Below are 18,476 nucleotides of genomic sequence, written 5' to 3' on the forward strand. Positions count from 1 at the left end.
AACGGTATTTGTGCCACAGTCAGCCCTGAGCTGTCTAGTCGGTCCCCGAATACTGAGGAATCTTCTCAATGCACAAATAAATGAGTCAGTTTCTAGAGAATTGGCTGTTTCTAAATGAATAGCCTTTGACGCCATACACACAAACAGTACGCCATATCTCTCAAAGGCTCCTCTTCTCCTTGACAAGGAATGGTCCAAACAAGTCCACACCACAATAAGTGAATGGCGGGGCTTCTTCAATACGGTCACTTGGAGATCTCCCATTTTCTGGGTTGAGTTGCCCTTCTCATCTTCCTACAGATCACACACTGGTGGATCAACTGAGATACAGCACTGGATCCACTGATGATCCAGTATCCATGTTGTCGGATAGAGTTGTGTGTACTACTTCGTCCCATGTGATTAACCTTCTCATGAAAGTGTCGCACAATGAGAGTGGTTATGTGGCCTTTCTTCGGCAGGATTACGGGATGATTAACTTCAAAGGGCTGGCTGGATTTCTTCAATCTTCCTCCAACTCTTAGCAATCCTTGCTCATCTAGGAATGGATTAAGCTTGCATATGGTGCTTGATTTCCGCAGCCGCTGGCTTTGATCAATCGCCTTCTTTCCACCTTTCGGGCCACCTTCTAGAATCAAGATTTCCTCCTTAAACACTCTCCCTTGAGTTTCCTTAATAATTGCTTTCTCTCCTTCCTTGAGATCCTGCATAGTCATCTGCTTATCAGGTTCTGTCATAACATCAATGAGGCCAGCCTTTCTGTTTGAGGTCTTGACTGCTCTCAATAGTTTAGCCTTAAAGCGTAGACAGTTGGCTGCTGCATGCCTTGCTTTGTTCCATGAAGAGAATCTGTCAAATCGATCAATTAATCGGTCATTTGAGCTGACTACTCTTGAACTAGTCTTCAACACATTGTGGATGACACCCTTCATTTCTTTGCTCACTTCTACTGCAGTTTCATCATTGCATTCAAAGCGTAACACTGCTGTTGGTTGGAAGTCACTGTCCCACAAGAAATGTGGCCCTGTCAACCATCTTGAATCTTCAACCAGTTTCCTAGCTGTAATACCTCTGCTAGCATCGTCACTTGGGTTACATCTGTACTGACATACCTCCATTGATCCGGCACAGTCAGCTCTCTTATTTGCTGAACCCTGTTTGCAACATAGGTGTGGAAGCGCTTGGACTCATTATTTATGTATCCAAGAACTACTTTGCTGTCAACCCAAAAATACTCCTTCATGTCTTCAAACCGCAGCTCACTCTTGATGTAATCGCTTACTCTGGCTGAAACCACCGCAGCTGTCAGCTCGAGACGTGGTATGGTAAGCTGTTTGTTCAATGGTGTTACTCTGGCCTTACCAATAACAAAGGAGCAATGCACATTGCCGTCCATGTTGACCTGTCTCAGATAAGTGCTCTGTCCATAGCCAGTTTCGCTTGCATCAGAAAAGTAGTGAAGCTCTGTACTTTTGACTTCGCCAAAATTATCTGGTTTATAACAGCGCTGAATATTCAGACGTCCAAATCTACGACACTAGCTCTCCACCGCATCCACCTTATCCTGAGGTCTTCAGGGATAGGGTCATCCCAGTCTGCGTTACTTCTGCACAGTTCTTGTAGGATAACTTTCCCTGTTAGGATGACTGGCGCCACAAAACCCAATGGATCATACACGGAACTAATGGTTGCAAGAACTCCTCTACGTGTGAATGGTAGATCACGTAGTTCTATTCTAAACTGGAAACAATCTTTTTCAACGCACCACGTCATGCCTAAGACTCTTTCAATTGGTAGATGATCGATCTGAGTGTTGACTTCTGTGAGACTTGGTGCTCGAGCCTCAACTGGTATCGCATCTAGCACTTCTCTCTTGTTGGAGATCCACTTGTGCAGTTTCAAACCAGCCTTGGCACAGATAGCTGTGCTATCATTGATCAGGTTGATAGCCTTGCTAACACTGGGCAGAGATTTAAGCCCATCATCAACGTAAAAATCTTCACGAATGAATCTGGCTGCTTCTTCACCAAATTCTCTCTCTCCATCATCTGCTGCTCTTTGAAGGCCGAAATTGGCACATCCTGGTGAGCTGGCCGCACCAAACAGGTGTACTGTCATTCTATACTCAACCAAATCTTTGTCCAAATCGCCATCTTCCCACCATAGGAATCTAAGCAGGTCCCTGTCACCTGGTGTGACATGGAATTGATGGAACATACTCTTGACATCTGCCATTATCGCTACTTCTTCTTGCCTGAATCTGCTCAAAACTCCAACCAGGCAATTAGTGAGGTCTGGGCCTTGAAGGAGACAGTCATTGAGTGATATGCCATCGTATCTGGCCGAACAGTCAAATACTACACGTATTTTGTTGGGCTTCTTGGGGTGGTACACACCTGTGTGTGGCACATAATTTACCCTACCATCCTTACACTGCTGATCGCTGGGAACCCTTTCAGCACAGTCAGTCAGGATGTCTTTCATAAAGGAGAAGTAATCTTCCTTATACTTCGGATTTCTTCTGAATCGCCTTTTCAGCTGCAAAGCTCTTTTCAAGGCTAATGGCCTATTGTTTGGAAGCCGAACATTGTCATAATGTAGAGGGAGTGGCATTTCATAGTGGCCGTCTTCTCGCTGGGTAATGTTGTTAGACAGGCAACTGATGAATTTCTGGTCTTTCACTGACAAACTTGCCTGTTTGCCATTATGTTCAATGAAATCCCTCTCAAACATCTGCTGAACCTGCTGTGGAGTAACCAACTCTTTCACAGTCGTTGGCACCGTGAAGCGGTTTATAGGCCCTTTACTTGTCACAACTGAAGGCTGGTTCTCCAAATTGGACTCTGAAATTACGATACGGTTTGATATCGCAACATTATCATCATCTTCAGGACTAGAACAGATCTTGCCAACAGATCTTGCCAACTATTCCCATCCAAGTATAGACCTCTGGCCATACGGATGATCTTCTGCGCCGGCAATAATATCCCTTGGTCGTATGGCTGATGGCACATTGTTACCTATCAGTATACCCACTTTCACATCAGGCATGTACGGAGATATCAGGCCTGAAATTCTTCGTAGGTGGTCCCATTTCATTGCAATCTCTGGTGTTGGGATTTGGTGTCTTTCAGCAGGAACATGATCTCTGGTGTATGCTGTAGGCACAGGGATAATGACCTGTCTATCATAACTGAGGATCTCTAAATCTCTGATCCTTTTGGTGTCGACTATAGCACCGTTCCTCTGCATTGTTGACAATGTTAGCTTTACATCATGGCCTCCTATTCCAAGTCTACGCTGTAAGTTTCTCGAGATAAAACAAGTGTTACTTTGTGGATCTAGAACACAATATTGTAGCACTTCTGCGTTTGGGTTACTCTTACTTCTTACCCATACAGGTATAATCATAGAGTTGTCAGTGTTCCGAACTTCCTTGTGGCTTGCTGAGGTGCAGTGGCTTACACTAGTGGTAGACTGCTCATCAAAGTGCAATGGTGTCAAATGTTCCTTTGAACACTTCTTACATTTCACCCTACTTGTACAGTCCTTTCCTCTGTGTGTTTTAGTCATACCACAAGCATAGCACAGGCCTTCTTGCTTGAAGAATTGCTTACGTACACTCCTGGCAACATCCATCAATTTACCACAGTTGTCAATGTGATGAGTTTCCTTGCAGTATGGACAACTCTGTTCTTTGGTATTGCTACTTGTGTTTGTTGCAAGGGCTCTTGCATCTGTATAGGAATTTCCTCCCTTGCCTGTATACCTTCTTTCACCTTTGACAGCTTCCTTTCGAGTTGTTGCCTCAATGGTGGTATTAAATGCTGGAATGTTTGCTTCCCGTGCTCTTTCCTTATAAACTGTGCAAACTGTTCGAACTGTGGAAACTTTCCATTGTTAACACTTGCATGCACAACTGACCTCCATTTGCCTTCCACATTGTATGGCATCTTGGCAATCAACTTTGCATTTTCTTGTGGGTAATCCAAAACACCAAGATCATGTATTGTGCGTTTTGCAGCCACTACTTCATTCAATAGGTCTGAAAACCGTCTAAGCGCTATGGCATCACGTGGTTGGACCTTTGGAAATGACGCAAGTTTGTCTATAAAGGCCTTGGAAATTATTGTGTTGTTTCCATATCTCTGCTTCAGCTCAGCCTTGGCCTGTATGTAAGCTTCCTCAGTTTGGAGCAACAAATAGCTACTAACCATTGACTTGGGTTCTCCAGACAAATGTTGGCTCAACAGATTCAACCTTTCATCAGGAGACTGTGTCCTTGACTCTATCAACGAATTGAAGGACGATTCCCAATTTGGAAACTGGAGTGGATTTCCGCTGAAAACTTCTACCTTCACTTGGGGAAGTCTAAAGGAGTTCACCAACCTTGTCATTACATCTGTAGTTCTTGTGATGGAGAAGACTGTACATTTCTGTCCAAGGGAGTAGCGTGCTGTGTTCCTCCTCTCATTCCATCTCCTGTGTTTGTCACTGGAGTGAAGGGATGAGCCTCATATTGCAATGTAGAAACTGGATATTGATTTTCACAACCACGCAAATCAGCTTTCTGGTTACTCTGTATTGGTGTAGGGCATAGCTTTGTCTGGGGGCGCTGTTCTTGTTCAGCATCTGGCAGTGAATTCAAGAATTTGTTCATGTCATCCTTCTTGTTGGCAGAAGGTACATTACTCAACTGCTGACTTTCATTATCAGATTCTTCTGATTCAATAACTTCTTGCTGTGCTCGATTTTCAGCAAGGCTTTTCTGAATCTTACATTCTTCCATTTTCCTTTTTTGCTCGAGCTCCTCTCTTTCCAGCTGTTTCTCTCTTTCAATAAATAACAACTGCACTTTCAATGCAGCTTCCCTTTTTCTTAGCTCCATTTTCATTGACCTGATGCTGTTGGGAGTATGGTTGCTATGGTAACCACTTGCCTTACTTTGATTAGCACCATGTTTGACAGAGTTAACTTCGAATTTAAGCATTTCCAAGTCTCTGATATGTCGAATTTCACTCATGATGTCATTTTCAAATATGCACCATTCTTGGAGGGCATTTTGCCTTTGCTCTATTAACACATCTAAATCTTCCTGTTCAAGTGTCAGTTCTTTAAGTTCCTCATGGAGTTCAGTTATATCCTGCCATAGAATCTGTGCTACTGCCAACTTTTGTTTCAGCGTGACAACATCTCCAGAACTCTTTTCCAGAATGGCTTCCCCCTTAACCTTAGAAAGTTTCGATTTCTTCCTCTTTAATTCTTTCTTTATCATGTCGCGTCTATACTCCCTACCTTGGCTGTTGCTGTCCGTTTTCTTGCCCCACTTTCATACTGAACATCACCTGTCAAATCTCTGTCTTCATCGACCTGAGCTTGACCTTCTGGTTGACCTTCCATGATCGTGGACATCTAGTTTACTGTTGCGGGTTCTACCCTTTTGTATTTACTCAGAATGATACGAGGACAACTTTCGCTTCACTTAACGAACTTTACTCGACCTTGTACATCCAGGTAAACTGTAGAAAGTACATGTAGAGAACGATTACTACAGTATACAAAAGTGTTATTAAACTCCATAAAGATCATGCATGTGAACAACTAGAAAACGATCGGTAGCCTTAGTAGTATAGATCTCTGATCGCTAGAGCATAGAGAGTAAATTGAGAGTATTTACCTAGATTTGGGGGATAGAAACTCGTAACTCAACAACAACAACAATGGTGGCTGAGAACTTTTCCATGTGCTTTTTTTACTGGAGAAAACGAACAATCAAACATAGAGTAACTATAGAGGGCGCACTGCAATTCAACAGCAGAAAGGCACTGAGGCAGCTACAGTCGCAAATGCTCTACATGTGAGATAGTGTCGTGTAATGTGGTCCACAGTTGGTCAAAAGCTATGGATGATCGTAATCTAAATGGTGTAATAATTATATATGATCGCAAGGCTTTTGACCTGGTGTACTATGTGTTGCCTCTGATAAAACTTGAAATGTACAATTGTAATATAACCTCTGAAAATGGTTCAGTTCATTCATATCTTTTCAAAAGGAAACAACTTGCTCACTTAATGATGATGTATGATGAAATCTGCATTTATGAATTTTGGGACAAATATTCTTATTTTGGTTTGACAAGTTCTCTTTAAGTTAAAACTTATTCTTTTAAAACAATGTACACAAACACCGGTACCAATATTTCATGACAGAGGCAAAGGAGCAAATTTGAAAGAAAACAGTCAAGACATGTCCAGAAACGAATTGACTTTCAAGTTTTTCGCTTCACGTACAAAATCGTTATCGGCCAAGCCCAGATTATCTAGCAGAAATGCTTGTATAAATTGGATCTTTGTGTTTTTCAAATTTCTCAAAAATGTTAGGTGCCTTATAAGTGAATCTTGCGATATAACAAATTGCTCATAAAAACAAGGGTATGACTTACAAAGCAAAAACAAATGAGCTTACATTTGTAGATTAAACAGACATTGCTTCACCATCGAATTATCCATAAATTAGTTCCAATCGTGCTTACAGTACGTCATACTGGTCGCACCCATAGGTTCAAGTCCAGAGGTGAGACCATTCTGCATCAGCCAGTCTGCAACACATATATTTACGGCCATAGGCCTTTCTCTGTATGTGCTCCCCGTTTGTAGAATGCGTTACCATCTTAGAAGGCTAGCTTATTCTTATGAAAATTTAAGTCAGTTAAAGCCCCAATAGCTGCATATGTTTAAAAACCGATCTCAAAATATCCTTAGTTTTCAAAGAGAATTATTTGAATAAGACCCATTAGAGACTGAAAAAGTGTATAACGCTGCCATGAGTGTGAGGGTGGCATGTAAATTCAAAGGTTTTAACGTCATTTTAGATTTCCCGCCATTTTCAAAAACTAATCATATGACAGTGAAAATAAAGATTATAACAACAAAATGTTAGCCATCGTGTGTTGTGCATTCAAGCAAATGGCATCATGCTTGTTTCTGTTATGATCACGATGTACATGTGCAGGAAATACTGTTTTTTTGCGGGCGCCATTTTATGGGTGCGTCACCCATTTGTTATTAAACTGTTAAAACGTGTAGGCATGGTCCAAATCAGCTGGCAGTAACACTTCAAGACACGTGCTTCAGTAAGTACATTTAAACAAACAAACTCTGGTTTGAAAGTAAAATCATGAAAATAATGCATAAAATTAGCAGCTATTGGGGCTTTAAAAACGTACCTTGACTGGTTTTTCGTGCTTTGTAGGTTTTTATCTCGCAATTTTTATTTATCATTTTATAGGTTTTCTTTTATTTCATAGTGTTGTGTAAAGCGCATTGAAATTTTTTAAACATAATGCACTCTATAAGAAATGAATATTATAATCAGTATTATTATTAATTGTAACAAGTGCCTGCAGCCATATTTGATCATGCCAAGCAATAATTCGATGGGCACGCGTAAATCACAGTGTACTGTCTTTTTGCCAAGTTTAAAAAGAAAGCAGTCGAAGCATGTCTGCGCAAATCCCCCTGACTTTGTATGTGGTGAAAAGTTGGTTTACTCCATAAGCTCCGAAATGAGCCTCCAACATGGTAGACTAAAACACATTGTAAATGTTTGAAATATCCTGAGGCACATTTTCCTCACCTTATTTCAGGAGGAGAAAATCTTTAATCGTTACATTGTTGATTCTTTTGGCTAAAAGTAAATTCTTTTGGCTAAAAGAAATAGTAACAGCATTCTGAAATCAATGGGTCTTAAGCCCCTGTGTTGTACATAGTGCACTGTTGTAAGCATCTTATTTGACTTCTTTGTGTCAAAAGCAGCTGAATTCTGATACTTGTATTCTCTTTGCTAGAAAAAGTAATGTAGTACATAGGGTTTCAACATGGATATCTGAAAGGGGAGAATTTGAAAGTACAGGGGTAGAACACACAAGAGGCCGAAAGTGCTGCGGGTGTCCGCTCTCATTGAAATTTTTAGAAACTCATGTGTGCAATGGTGCAGTCAGGCTCAATCTGTGAATGTTTTTAATTTGTTTTTTTTTATGTAAATCTCTTACAATATGACATGGGACATGGGAGAGCACGAGAGGGGGCTGTCCCCTGTCATATCGAAGATTTTGAGAAATTGATGTGTGCAATGATGCAATCTGAGAGGTGTCTCAATTTATTTTGCACTAGGTAAAAACTGTTTGAAAATGACATTGAACACTGATATTTTATAAAAAGTTTTGAATCACTAATGTTTGAGTCATAATATTCAACAATCAGACAATGACAACACATTTTGTACCTGGTAGAAAACAGTTATCAGTTTACCAGAGATTGTAGATCAAAAATTCGCAGGAATGGGAAATCTGCGGTCTTCATGTGTCATTACATTTCTGTAAACGATATTAGTTGACCAATAGTCAGAGTCAGTATTCATTTTATTCCATTCATTACTTATTTGCAACTTCGAGATTTTACAGTCAGCGAAATGACCTCGCCATGCCAGCCGTGTAATTTCTCCAGCTGCCGGCTTCTAATGAAAAGCCTGAATACAGAAAAATACAAGGACTTTCTTCTTCTCTTCAAGTAATGTTTACATTTGCGAGTTATCCATGGGGAAGACGTTTTCAACATTATTGATAACATGGTCACATTTCCTTTCTCTTAAAATACAAAAATACGTTCTGCATAATCCCTAACGTTCATGGTACGCCATTAACAATAAACGTACAATCGATTCTACATCATATTTAACAAAATTTAAAAGCAGTACATAACATATGCACCCTTCAGCCCGTAAACTGTCTTGTTGATCCTCTTTTGAATCACCTTGTTTAGCTTATGATGTTCACTGGTATAACCTACATCACTTGCTGAAAAAGATAATGTTATTTGGAATTAGCACATGTATGAGAAAATTCAACAGTGCTGGAGAAATACAAAGTCAAATTCCTCTGATGGAAGATGGTGAAGACACTCTCAGGCAAACTGTTTCGTCTTTGAACAATTGATTACTTCTTTTTTAGATGTTGTATACAGTGTCTACTATCTATTCAAAAAAAAACAAACGTTTTACTGAGGAACTGCCATGTATGGTAGATATTTTCGTTTGCATGCCCACTTGGATCCCTCTACTATGAACCTGACCTGTCTTTCAAATGAAACAGAGGATGAATATTCAAAGCAAGATGCACAATGCATTTTATTTTGTTAATGTTTGAGGCAAAGTCATCAGCTTATTTTGTATGTGAAGCTAGTCCCAAATAAGGTATTCTTGACTGTTTCTGCTGTGGATAATTTCTCCTTTATTGACATTATAGTTATATCATCTCATAACATACTTTTAGAAACCCATAGAATTGACATTTAAGTAAAAGGTAACATTCAGTAGCAATGCACATGCTATTATTAAGACTTCATATTTCCAAATATATACAAGGATTTGTAACTAGAACGTGACTGTTAAATAGCAAAATATTTTAGATTCCGATTATGGCAAATAAAACGTTAACACGAAATGCACATTAATTACTGTGCATTTAAGCTCTTTTGAGTCTATTCAGTACATATCTGAAAATTATACCAAGAAAGACACTGCTCTAAGACTAAACAGCAATATGAATCAAAGTAAGACTTTCATAGCCCCATATATCATATGGTTCTTTAATGACAAAATAATATGCATTTGAAAATGATTTTTCCGGGACCGGCTGTAAAGGCAAACATGCAAATAACTGAAATAGGTATATCTTGGCTGTTTTTTCACAACAAGTAAAATAGGACAGTGTTAGGCAAATTACATCTCATTTGCACAAAAACACAAAGCAGGCATATCTAGGAATCTGTTCACTAAACTTGAAAGCTTGTGTACTGGCATTTCATGAAAAATATGATGTTCAGACGATTGAAAGAGAAAACGGCCCCAAAATCTGCTTTTGAAAACGTCATAATAATCCTCACAGGTCAAAGTTGAAAATGTAAATTTTATTCTAATTTGAACTAATACCAAATGAACTGTATCTTCACACATATACACCAATTATACTAGAAATAACTCTATCATTTACAGAAATATGTACAATTTAAAAAAAATCATAATAATATAATATTTTCATAATGCTGCAAGCCACATCAACGAGATTCCAGACCAAGCGAATGACAGTCTACCTAGGGAAATGAACCCTTGCCAGAGCAGCAATCATCGCATTGGATTGTGTCCACGCGACAGATACAGGTGTCAGCACCCTGCAAAAAAAAAAAAATGTGTTCTTCTCAGAGGAATTTAAGACAACGAACCTTCTCAAATAATTTTTTGAAACATTATGCAGTTAACATGTGACAAGCTGGGGTACTGTTATCTGTATTAAATTGTCAATTTAAATTGTCAATTTACCAATGTATTTTTAAGCAATTCGCAGAAAGCTGGTAATACTTATGATCGAAAAAAACATGTTGAAAATCTTCATAACTATTATTCACTTTGAAGATCATTATTCTATAATCAAAAAATTGTGAAATCTTTCATGATGGAAAACAGTATTATCCTAAATCAGACTGGTCAGTAGGTCTCCCACAGTTTAACTAGAAACAAGTTATTGACAATGACATAGTCCCCACTTGTAATTGGGCATTGATCAGTGGAAGTAATTAAATTGAAGTCAATATGATCCACATATAAAAGAAATGATGGTACCTAAGACCTGTCTGGAACTGATACACATATCGGATTGGATTATAAACAAGTACACATTTACCATAAATGGCAGAGTGTTATGTCCTTTAAGCAAGTTGGATGGAATTAAATATGTCATGTACTGGCTCTTGAAATGTCAAAATTCGACTAATCTGCAAGTAACTTGGCCCAGGCCTGTCTGAGTAATGGCTCTTGACCACTTAATGAGAATGCATGATGTGAACAAAAAAGCCCCTCTGTTAACTACAGAGGAGATTTACTATATTTAGCTATTGATACTGCTAAATGCCTTTCTTGGCTGTTTAATCTTTGTATGATAAACATCTGCAGCAAGTGTCATCATATTTAGTGCAGTCATGCAGAATGAAGATCTCTAATTAGAAACATTCCTTCCCTGTTTAGAGGTCCGACTTTACTACAGAAAATAATTGAGTTGGTCAATACCACGATGGCGAAATCGGAAAGTCAATCTGGACTGTAACTCTAATTATGAAAGGTCATAAAATATGTCAGTTAGTAATTAATCAACAGCATGTTGCTAAAGTTCATTGCATTCTACCAAAAAACTAGGAGATCAACATCTGTACCAAGTTTCTTATATTTGCTGGAATATTTCTGGACATATCGCACTAATTACGATCGCTTATAAAATATGCAAATTACCATTTAATTGACATGATACTGCTACATGTGTTTGCACTCTGTTAAAACACTGGGCTGGGAGTTAAACATCGGTACCACATTCCATCAACTTTGATACAGCTTTTCAAGACATATCACTCTAATGTGGAGCATTCATTAAATATGCAAATCAGCAGTTAATTGACCTGATACTGCAAAATGTCTTGGCATGCTATTACAACACTGCTAACTCAACCTGTCTACGACGATTCATCAAATTTGATGAATTATTTCTGGACGTATCATACTTATTAGGAAAGGTAACCAAATATGCAAATTAGCATTGAAATGACATGATACAGCTTGTCTTTTCGAACTATTACAGAACTAATACTTCAACATCTCTACCAGGTTTATTCAATTTATATATTTTTTCTTAGTATAGTATACTTATTAGGAAAGTTCAGTAAGTATGCAAATTAGCAATTAATAAACATGATTGTCTTTGCAAACTATTACAAAACTGTGAGATCAAGATCTGTGGCAAGTTTCATCAAATGTGCTGCAGTATTTACAGTCATATCACACTAATTATTAAAGTTCATCAAATTTGCAAATTAGCAGTTAATTGACACGATACTTCAAAATTTGTTTGTACACTGTTAACATCTGTGCCACGTTTCATTAAATTTGATGTGGTATATGTGGACACTATACACTAATTAGGAGAGTTCATCGAATGCGCATATTAGCAATCAATTGACATGACACCTCTAAATACATTGTACACTATTATAGCGCTGGTATATCAACATCTGTACCAAGTTACATTAAATTTAAGTCAGTATTTCTTGAAGCCTCATGACTTATTCATGTGTCTTTCCACATTCACATTGAGACGATTCAATGTTAATTCTAAATTCAGATTCATGGAATACAAGTCTGCACACCAGACACCAGATTCGCAGGACATAGCTTTGAATATCCAAAAAAGTGAATCCTTGATGGCCAAATTTGATTATTTTGTAAAAGCAAGTGGTGTGCATTGATAGGCCATAGGGTACTATACTTATTCCCAGTTGTTCAAATATCGCTTCACCATTGCCTGAGAAATCCCTGGTGACGAATGCACGGATAGGGCCCAAAATATAAATATCCTGCTTTGCAGGGACTAAAAAGTACTTACTGGTGCTGCAGTTGTACTGAGGGGGCAAGATTTGGTGGCTTTAAATTTTTCCCAGGCTTCGTTGTAGCGGGCAACCTGGCCATCAAGACTTCTCTGAGTAACACATTCTGCCAAAACAAAACGTTATTCTGCACATAACTACCAGTACATTCAAACTTGGCAGGTCACAGGGGAAAATGCACTATACTTTACCAAAATTCAAAACTTCAATATTATTGTTTTGTGTTCCTTTATCTCTTCAAAGAAATGGCAGTTTTAACCAACTAACCTCAATTTCTTTCAATCGTATTCGCAATATAACCTCAATTGTATAAGAAATTGGTGTTACAATAGTTAGTTTTGGGTAAAAGGATATTGCATTAAGTGTTAATAGTTAAATATAAAGTATTATTGCACTGGATGAATTTACAGATACCCATACAAATGTATAACTAAAATATAACGATGCGGAATGAAATATAATTGAACATTATAACTGACAGAGAAGCTGTAGATTTCTTTGCTAATTTAACTGACACACTGTAATGAGTTAAATAGAGCTAAGAGGATCATTTGTATCCCCATACGGTAACTGTGATTAATATCTAAGGTTGACATTGTTGGAATTCCACATGCCATATTTTTCAGTATGGTTATCCCTATGGGACCTCTAAAACTGTATCTTGAATAGATACATGTGAACACACACACATGCATCAATTTATAATGCATAAAAACAAGCGCAAGCTGCTGTACAGTATTTTGACATATATTGATATTGTTTCTATTACATGTAGTTGGTAAACGTAGACATTGCATATTTTAAGTTGTTTGCAAAGTTGTTTGCAAAACGTTGCATCCTTTTAACTTTATTTGCATAGTAACTATAGTGATGTAAGTAAAGAAACTGAGCTCGCTTTAATAAAACTTCTTTCTGTTGTTTGAAGTATATTATTTACAATAGCTTCTAGACTGAAAACTAGAGTAATATAAGCTTTGGAACGAGAGCCTGTTTAGGTAATAGCTGGTCTACAAAGACAGAAATTAACTCGTTTATCACTCTTCATTTAGACAAACATGAAAGGCTTGGTACTCACCTTGAAGAGACACCTCTGCTGCGGCCGTCTTGGTTGTCACTCCATCGCTGATCTCACAGGTGTAACTTCCAGTTGAGTTTGCACTAACTTCAACTGCAAGCCAGCTGACTCCTCTCCGAGAATTATCACACTTTACCTCATTTGCCCACTGCACTCTTGATTCGTTGGTGATCGCTGAGCCATCTGGCTTTCTCCACGTTATTGTAAAACCGTCGGGTCCATTAGCATTGCAGAAAAGGTTGACAACTCTTCCTTGGCAGGTTGCTTTGTTTTGATCTTCAAGCTTTGGTGCAAGGAAGTCCAGTTCACCGTCAGATTGAGTAACCCATAAATCAATGGAACGGATGACATCATTCTTACCAGGACGCTTTGCTTCATAGAGACCAGCATCTGATTCTTGAAAGTTAGTGATTACAAGTCCTGTTCCATCCAAATTGATGTACTTCAAACCATCTGCATGGATGCTGGCTGAATTCACTGTCCATTCCACATTTCGGACGGCACATGTTACAATGACTCTTTGATTTTGTTGAACTTGTTTATATACTGGTTGCAGACCTGAGATAATATGATAATCATTTTTGATCAGACGTTCAGAAAAAAGAGATTGCATGTACAAATGATTATGTAGTTTATCTGTATATATCCTGGATGATCGGCCACATTTTACACACTGAAAAAAGTAATCCCGGAAAAAAGCATGGATCTCATGTATTATCTTGAAGTCTGCTGAATTTCTTTATCCTACCACATTCAACGACCAGACATGTACTGAAAATGTTCATTTGTTTCAAGTATATCTTGCAATTGTCTGTAAACTGACAATGTTTACTGACATTATAGCCATGAGTTTTGTAATTTCATTGACATTGTTATAGTCAACATCACAAGCACCATTCTTCATGTTTAATGTAAACCGAACGTTTTTAATTTGCAAACTAATAAACAGCTGAAATGAAAATGATACTTCTATTATTATCATTGCATGATCACTTTATCTAGCAAGTTTGATTGGCTTTAGTAAAGTCATTCTAGATGATATGTAAAAATTGTGAATGCTAACTGAACATGCAAATTACAATTAGCCGACAAAACGCTCATAACCAATATTCTCTGCAGCTAAAGCAAACCAACATAGAAAATAGAGAATTTTCCCTCTATATAAGGCAGCCATACGTTTTATGTGTTGTCAAATGCCCCTATAGTACTCCATTTATAAGCTTTGTAGACTACCTGACACATAACGAGCTTAATGGTTCCATGGCTTGCACAAAAAAGTCCACTTCAAAAACAAAGCTAAACATGGGGCCCGGGGCACCGACGTCCTTTGTACCTCCTGGTGTTTATTATTTGACATGAATGTGAAGTTTGTCAAAGGGTCAATTTTTTTGGACATAAATGAAAGTTATTTGAACTGGTTGGTTACTGCTCCAGCGTAACAAGCAATTTTAAATGTGATTGTCACAAGCCGGATTGTAACAAGAAAATTATGTGCAAACCATCTTTATTTTGATATTTGATCAACATCATAAGGCCGAGAAAAAAATTGTGCTGTTCCGATAACCCGACCCATCCTATTTTTTACCTGCCGACCCTAAACTTTTTAAAGCTACGTAAACACAAAAGTAAAAAAGAGAAAGAAAGAAAAACCACATAAAATCACGCATTCATTATCTGGCATTTGATTTTTGCTTGAACGAGGATGTCGTTTACGTTTTTCTTCCTTTTATATGTATGATACGTTTTGCTACTAAAACCCTAAAAATACATACTAATAAATAAAAATATTTTGGAAAAAAATCCCCGGTGATCTACTACCGAACAGCACAATTTATTATTCACTTTTCTTGGCCTAACCTTAATTTGCTAATAGCCCTAACGAATTTGTATAACGTAAATTTGCGTAATTTATAGCGGTCTCCATCTATCAGAACCAAGCTACACCATTAACATTTCAAGTAGGGGAATTTCTCTCTTATGAGGAAAAAATAATGATAGATAAAGTCATGTATATTTCTCAATGGCATGATCGTTGGCGACATATGTGAGTAGCAACAAGCTTACCTGTTGGGCAACTTGATTTAGGACTGCAATTCAGAAATGATGGTAGAAGAAAGAAATGCTTTAATGACAACTGTAAATCTGTTAAAGCAACTGGTTGCCATACACAACATATAGTTACAACATTAGCAATGTAATTTCGAAATTCAGTAAAATATGTGATAGACAAAGGCATAAAGGAGCTCCTGATCATATATGGATTTTCCATCGAGGAGCCACTGCACGTTACCCAGTGATTTTTTGTACATAAATTCATTTAATTGTTATTTGTTAACCGATGATTAGAATATTAGCAGAATTTGCATTTTAGCATGACGAGCAGTTGTAAGTTTTGTGAGAAAAAGAAGTGTAACATTATGCAAAAGTACTATAATCACTAAATGTCCAGGCTACTTTTTCTCCAATTTTCAACATTTCAAAAGAATATAATTGCATCATATTTAGTTTTGAAACACTATAAAGCAAAATAACGTTTTCATTTAGCCATTAAGGCCTTACATTAGGAGTTTAGAGTCATTTTAATTTTGCTAGTCATGATTTCAAACACTTCTTTGAATGTCAGTCTTTCAATGCTTGCCATTTTAAAATTCCAATAGACAATGTAAAACAAAATTGCCATTGGTTGCAAATAAAGTCTAATTTCAGAAACAGAATTATTATATTTAACATTTTGAAGTTTTTAACGTAAATGTTTATTATAGATACCAAAACTCATAGTTGTTTACCCTAAACATATACTCTCTTCATCCTTGGAGTTAACTATTGCTGCCATACTAAACTTCAGGGTTTATAGTCGTCTTTGATGAGAACTTTTACTTTCAAAAGAGTGTGCTAATGATACGCAACATATCTTTGAATTTTAACATTAATATCTTTGTGGTTAAACATCCATCCTACAGCTTCATACTTTGTATTAGCAACTGCAAAATGGATTGGTCCTATATCTAGATCCAACAGCAGCAATCAATGATCTTGAGCAAGACATCACATTTGTTTCTTTGCTTATCATAGACAGGTCAAACTAAAATCTACCTCTGTACGGTATATCAGAAGAGCATCACATCTAAACTCAGCATTTTTAAGTGCAAAGTCGTTTCACATACTTAATGTGTCAATGCCATGAATTGATAAAGCTCAATTTGTTCTATTAGCCCAGATAATTAGATATTTTGTATGACACTGTATTACAATATTGCAGCCTGAAAGCCATTTGAAGAATAACAGTATATATTACAGAGTTTAACACGAATATGATAAATAAGCTGGCAGAGATGAGGCAAATGTAGAAAAAAATTAATATCTAAAAATCTTAAAAAGTGTGAATTTATTTCACTGTCATACTGAAAAAGATCATTAATTGAAACTATCAGCCTGTCCATTTTGACTAGAAGTTTTCAAACTTTACCTGTCCCAGGTACCAAACCCTGTCTAGGACATGCAGATTGCATATTTCGTGCCTTGGTTTGCAGAAAATGGGGATTAGAAAAAAGGAGAACATGAATGCTTGTACTCCCTACAGGATTCTCGTAATGGCAAAATACATGGTTGTTAACAGATGGAACACATTTAAATTTTGTGTACGACCTTTTCCAGCTTGGGAGAGGGATACTATTCTTACCTGATATCAAACACACATAGTCCACTAGCCTCATTCCAAGCACAGTGTGGATCTCCAGCACCATTACACTGACTGCAATCAGTGTATCTATGACACTGATACATGGGTACTTGGACTACTTTGTCATCAAAGCCAATGTACAGAGAAGTGTCATTGTCTGACTTTGCCATGACCAGTGGCACACTAGAATTCTGAAGAAAGCGATAACAATTAATTTTCTTTCTCAATCAACAATTTACTATTTTTCACATTTGTAGCTGTTAGTGAAGGGCCGGCACAGGAACTAATGTGAATGACACTTAGGAGCTTGTATAAGCTAGGATTGTCGTATTCATATTAAAATATCAATAGTAATGAACATAATTGTAAAAACTGAACCTCAGAAATCCAATCAACGATTATTACTCACAGATATCATCAGCGTTTGAAATTGTCAAATATGGAGATGAAGCCAAAGATGACAAAATGATATTGCCAGAGAGTGTGGGTTTATATCAAAAACTGGTGATTGTGATTTCCAAAGATGCTATAGATGCTAATGAACTGTATTCAATGTCACTTGTTATGGACAGTAACATCTATACTTCACAGATTTCAAATTATCTACTGACCTTCTCAGCCACTTTCACTTCTTCTAGGACATACGGGTTTCCGTCATTGTACAGTATTTTCATTATGGTTCCTCTATCTTTAAAAACAGTAAATAAATAAATAGTATCAAATCATCATCATAGAATGATCAATAAAGTACGGATGAGCATGTAGTACTTGGGATTCACTGCATATAAGTGCCAATCCTTAGGTATAGTGTATGATGGACAGCATGTGAAAACATGAAAGGACTGCGTATTAAACTGGATTGTGTTATGGTGAGGTCATTATCCCTCTATGACCCATTTAGTTACAACTGTCCGTGCCATATCCTTCCCGACACTTCCTTCGTGCATTCCTGCTGTGCCAGTATGTTTTTTTGGTAACACGTTGTGTTGTATTCCCTTCCTCATTCAAATCTACGACTCTCTTTGTGATGCCTGGACGAGCTATACCACCTCCTGGATTTTGGCCAAACCTTTGTTTTTGCTTAGTGTGGAATATATTATTTATCTATGTTATAACCTCAATTTACTGATACCACAGCAAAAAACCCTTAATTTGCAGAACTTAAATTTACATAATTGATATAGTCCCCCTCCAATGAGAGTCAAATCCCCTTAATTTTCAAGCAGAGAGAGCAACCTG

General features: G+C 37.5%; 5 protein-coding genes across 6 annotated transcripts in view; all 5 read right to left on the reverse strand.

The window, feature by feature from the left end:
* Positions 1-245: 245 nt before the first annotated feature.
* Positions 246-1,118, reverse strand: LOC139120944 (uncharacterized). Its single transcript, XM_070685534.1, has one exon. It carries the CDS (start codon positions 1,116-1,118, stop codon positions 246-248), a length of 873 nt encoding a protein of 290 aa, XP_070541635.1.
* A 397-nt stretch (positions 1,119-1,515) lies between these two features.
* On the reverse strand, positions 1,516-2,733 carry LOC139120945 (uncharacterized). Its single transcript, XM_070685535.1, has one exon. The coding sequence runs from the start codon at positions 2,731-2,733 to the stop codon at positions 1,516-1,518; it is 1,218 nt and encodes a 405-aa protein (XP_070541636.1).
* A 905-nt stretch (positions 2,734-3,638) lies between these two features.
* LOC139120946 (uncharacterized) lies at positions 3,639-4,397 on the reverse strand. Its single transcript, XM_070685536.1, has one exon. It carries the CDS (start codon positions 4,395-4,397, stop codon positions 3,639-3,641), a length of 759 nt encoding a protein of 252 aa, XP_070541637.1.
* On the reverse strand, positions 3,872-5,836 carry LOC139121898 (tropomyosin-1-like). Its single transcript, XM_070687190.1, has 2 exons — positions 5,678-5,836; positions 3,872-5,519 (listed from the first exon to the last, which is right to left on the reverse strand). Exon 2 carries the CDS (start codon positions 5,273-5,275, stop codon positions 4,397-4,399), a length of 879 nt encoding a protein of 292 aa, XP_070543291.1. The 5' UTR covers positions 5,276-5,519; positions 5,678-5,836; the 3' UTR covers positions 3,872-4,396.
* A 2,566-nt stretch (positions 5,837-8,402) lies between these two features.
* Positions 8,403-18,476, reverse strand: part of LOC139121899 (semaphorin-1A-like) — a 122,829-nt gene continuing 112,755 nt past the window's right edge. For both annotated transcript variants that reach the window (XM_070687191.1, XM_070687192.1), the window contains exons 12-17: positions 17,849-17,925; positions 17,238-17,428; positions 15,623-15,645; positions 13,559-14,116; positions 12,483-12,589; positions 8,403-10,227 (exon numbers count right to left, since the gene is read on the reverse strand). In XM_070687191.1, coding sequence (XP_070543292.1) covers positions 10,150-10,227; positions 12,483-12,589; positions 13,559-14,116; positions 15,623-15,645; positions 17,238-17,428; positions 17,849-17,925 — 1,034 coding nt within the window. In that variant the 3' untranslated portion in view covers positions 8,403-10,149. The remainder of the gene's footprint in view (positions 10,228-12,482; positions 12,590-13,558; positions 14,117-15,622; positions 15,646-17,237; positions 17,429-17,848; positions 17,926-18,476) is intronic.

Source organism: Ptychodera flava, chromosome 21 (assembly GCF_041260155.1).
Source record: "Ptychodera flava strain L36383 chromosome 21, AS_Pfla_20210202, whole genome shotgun sequence".
Lineage (NCBI taxonomy): Eukaryota > Metazoa > Hemichordata > Enteropneusta > Ptychoderidae > Ptychodera > Ptychodera flava.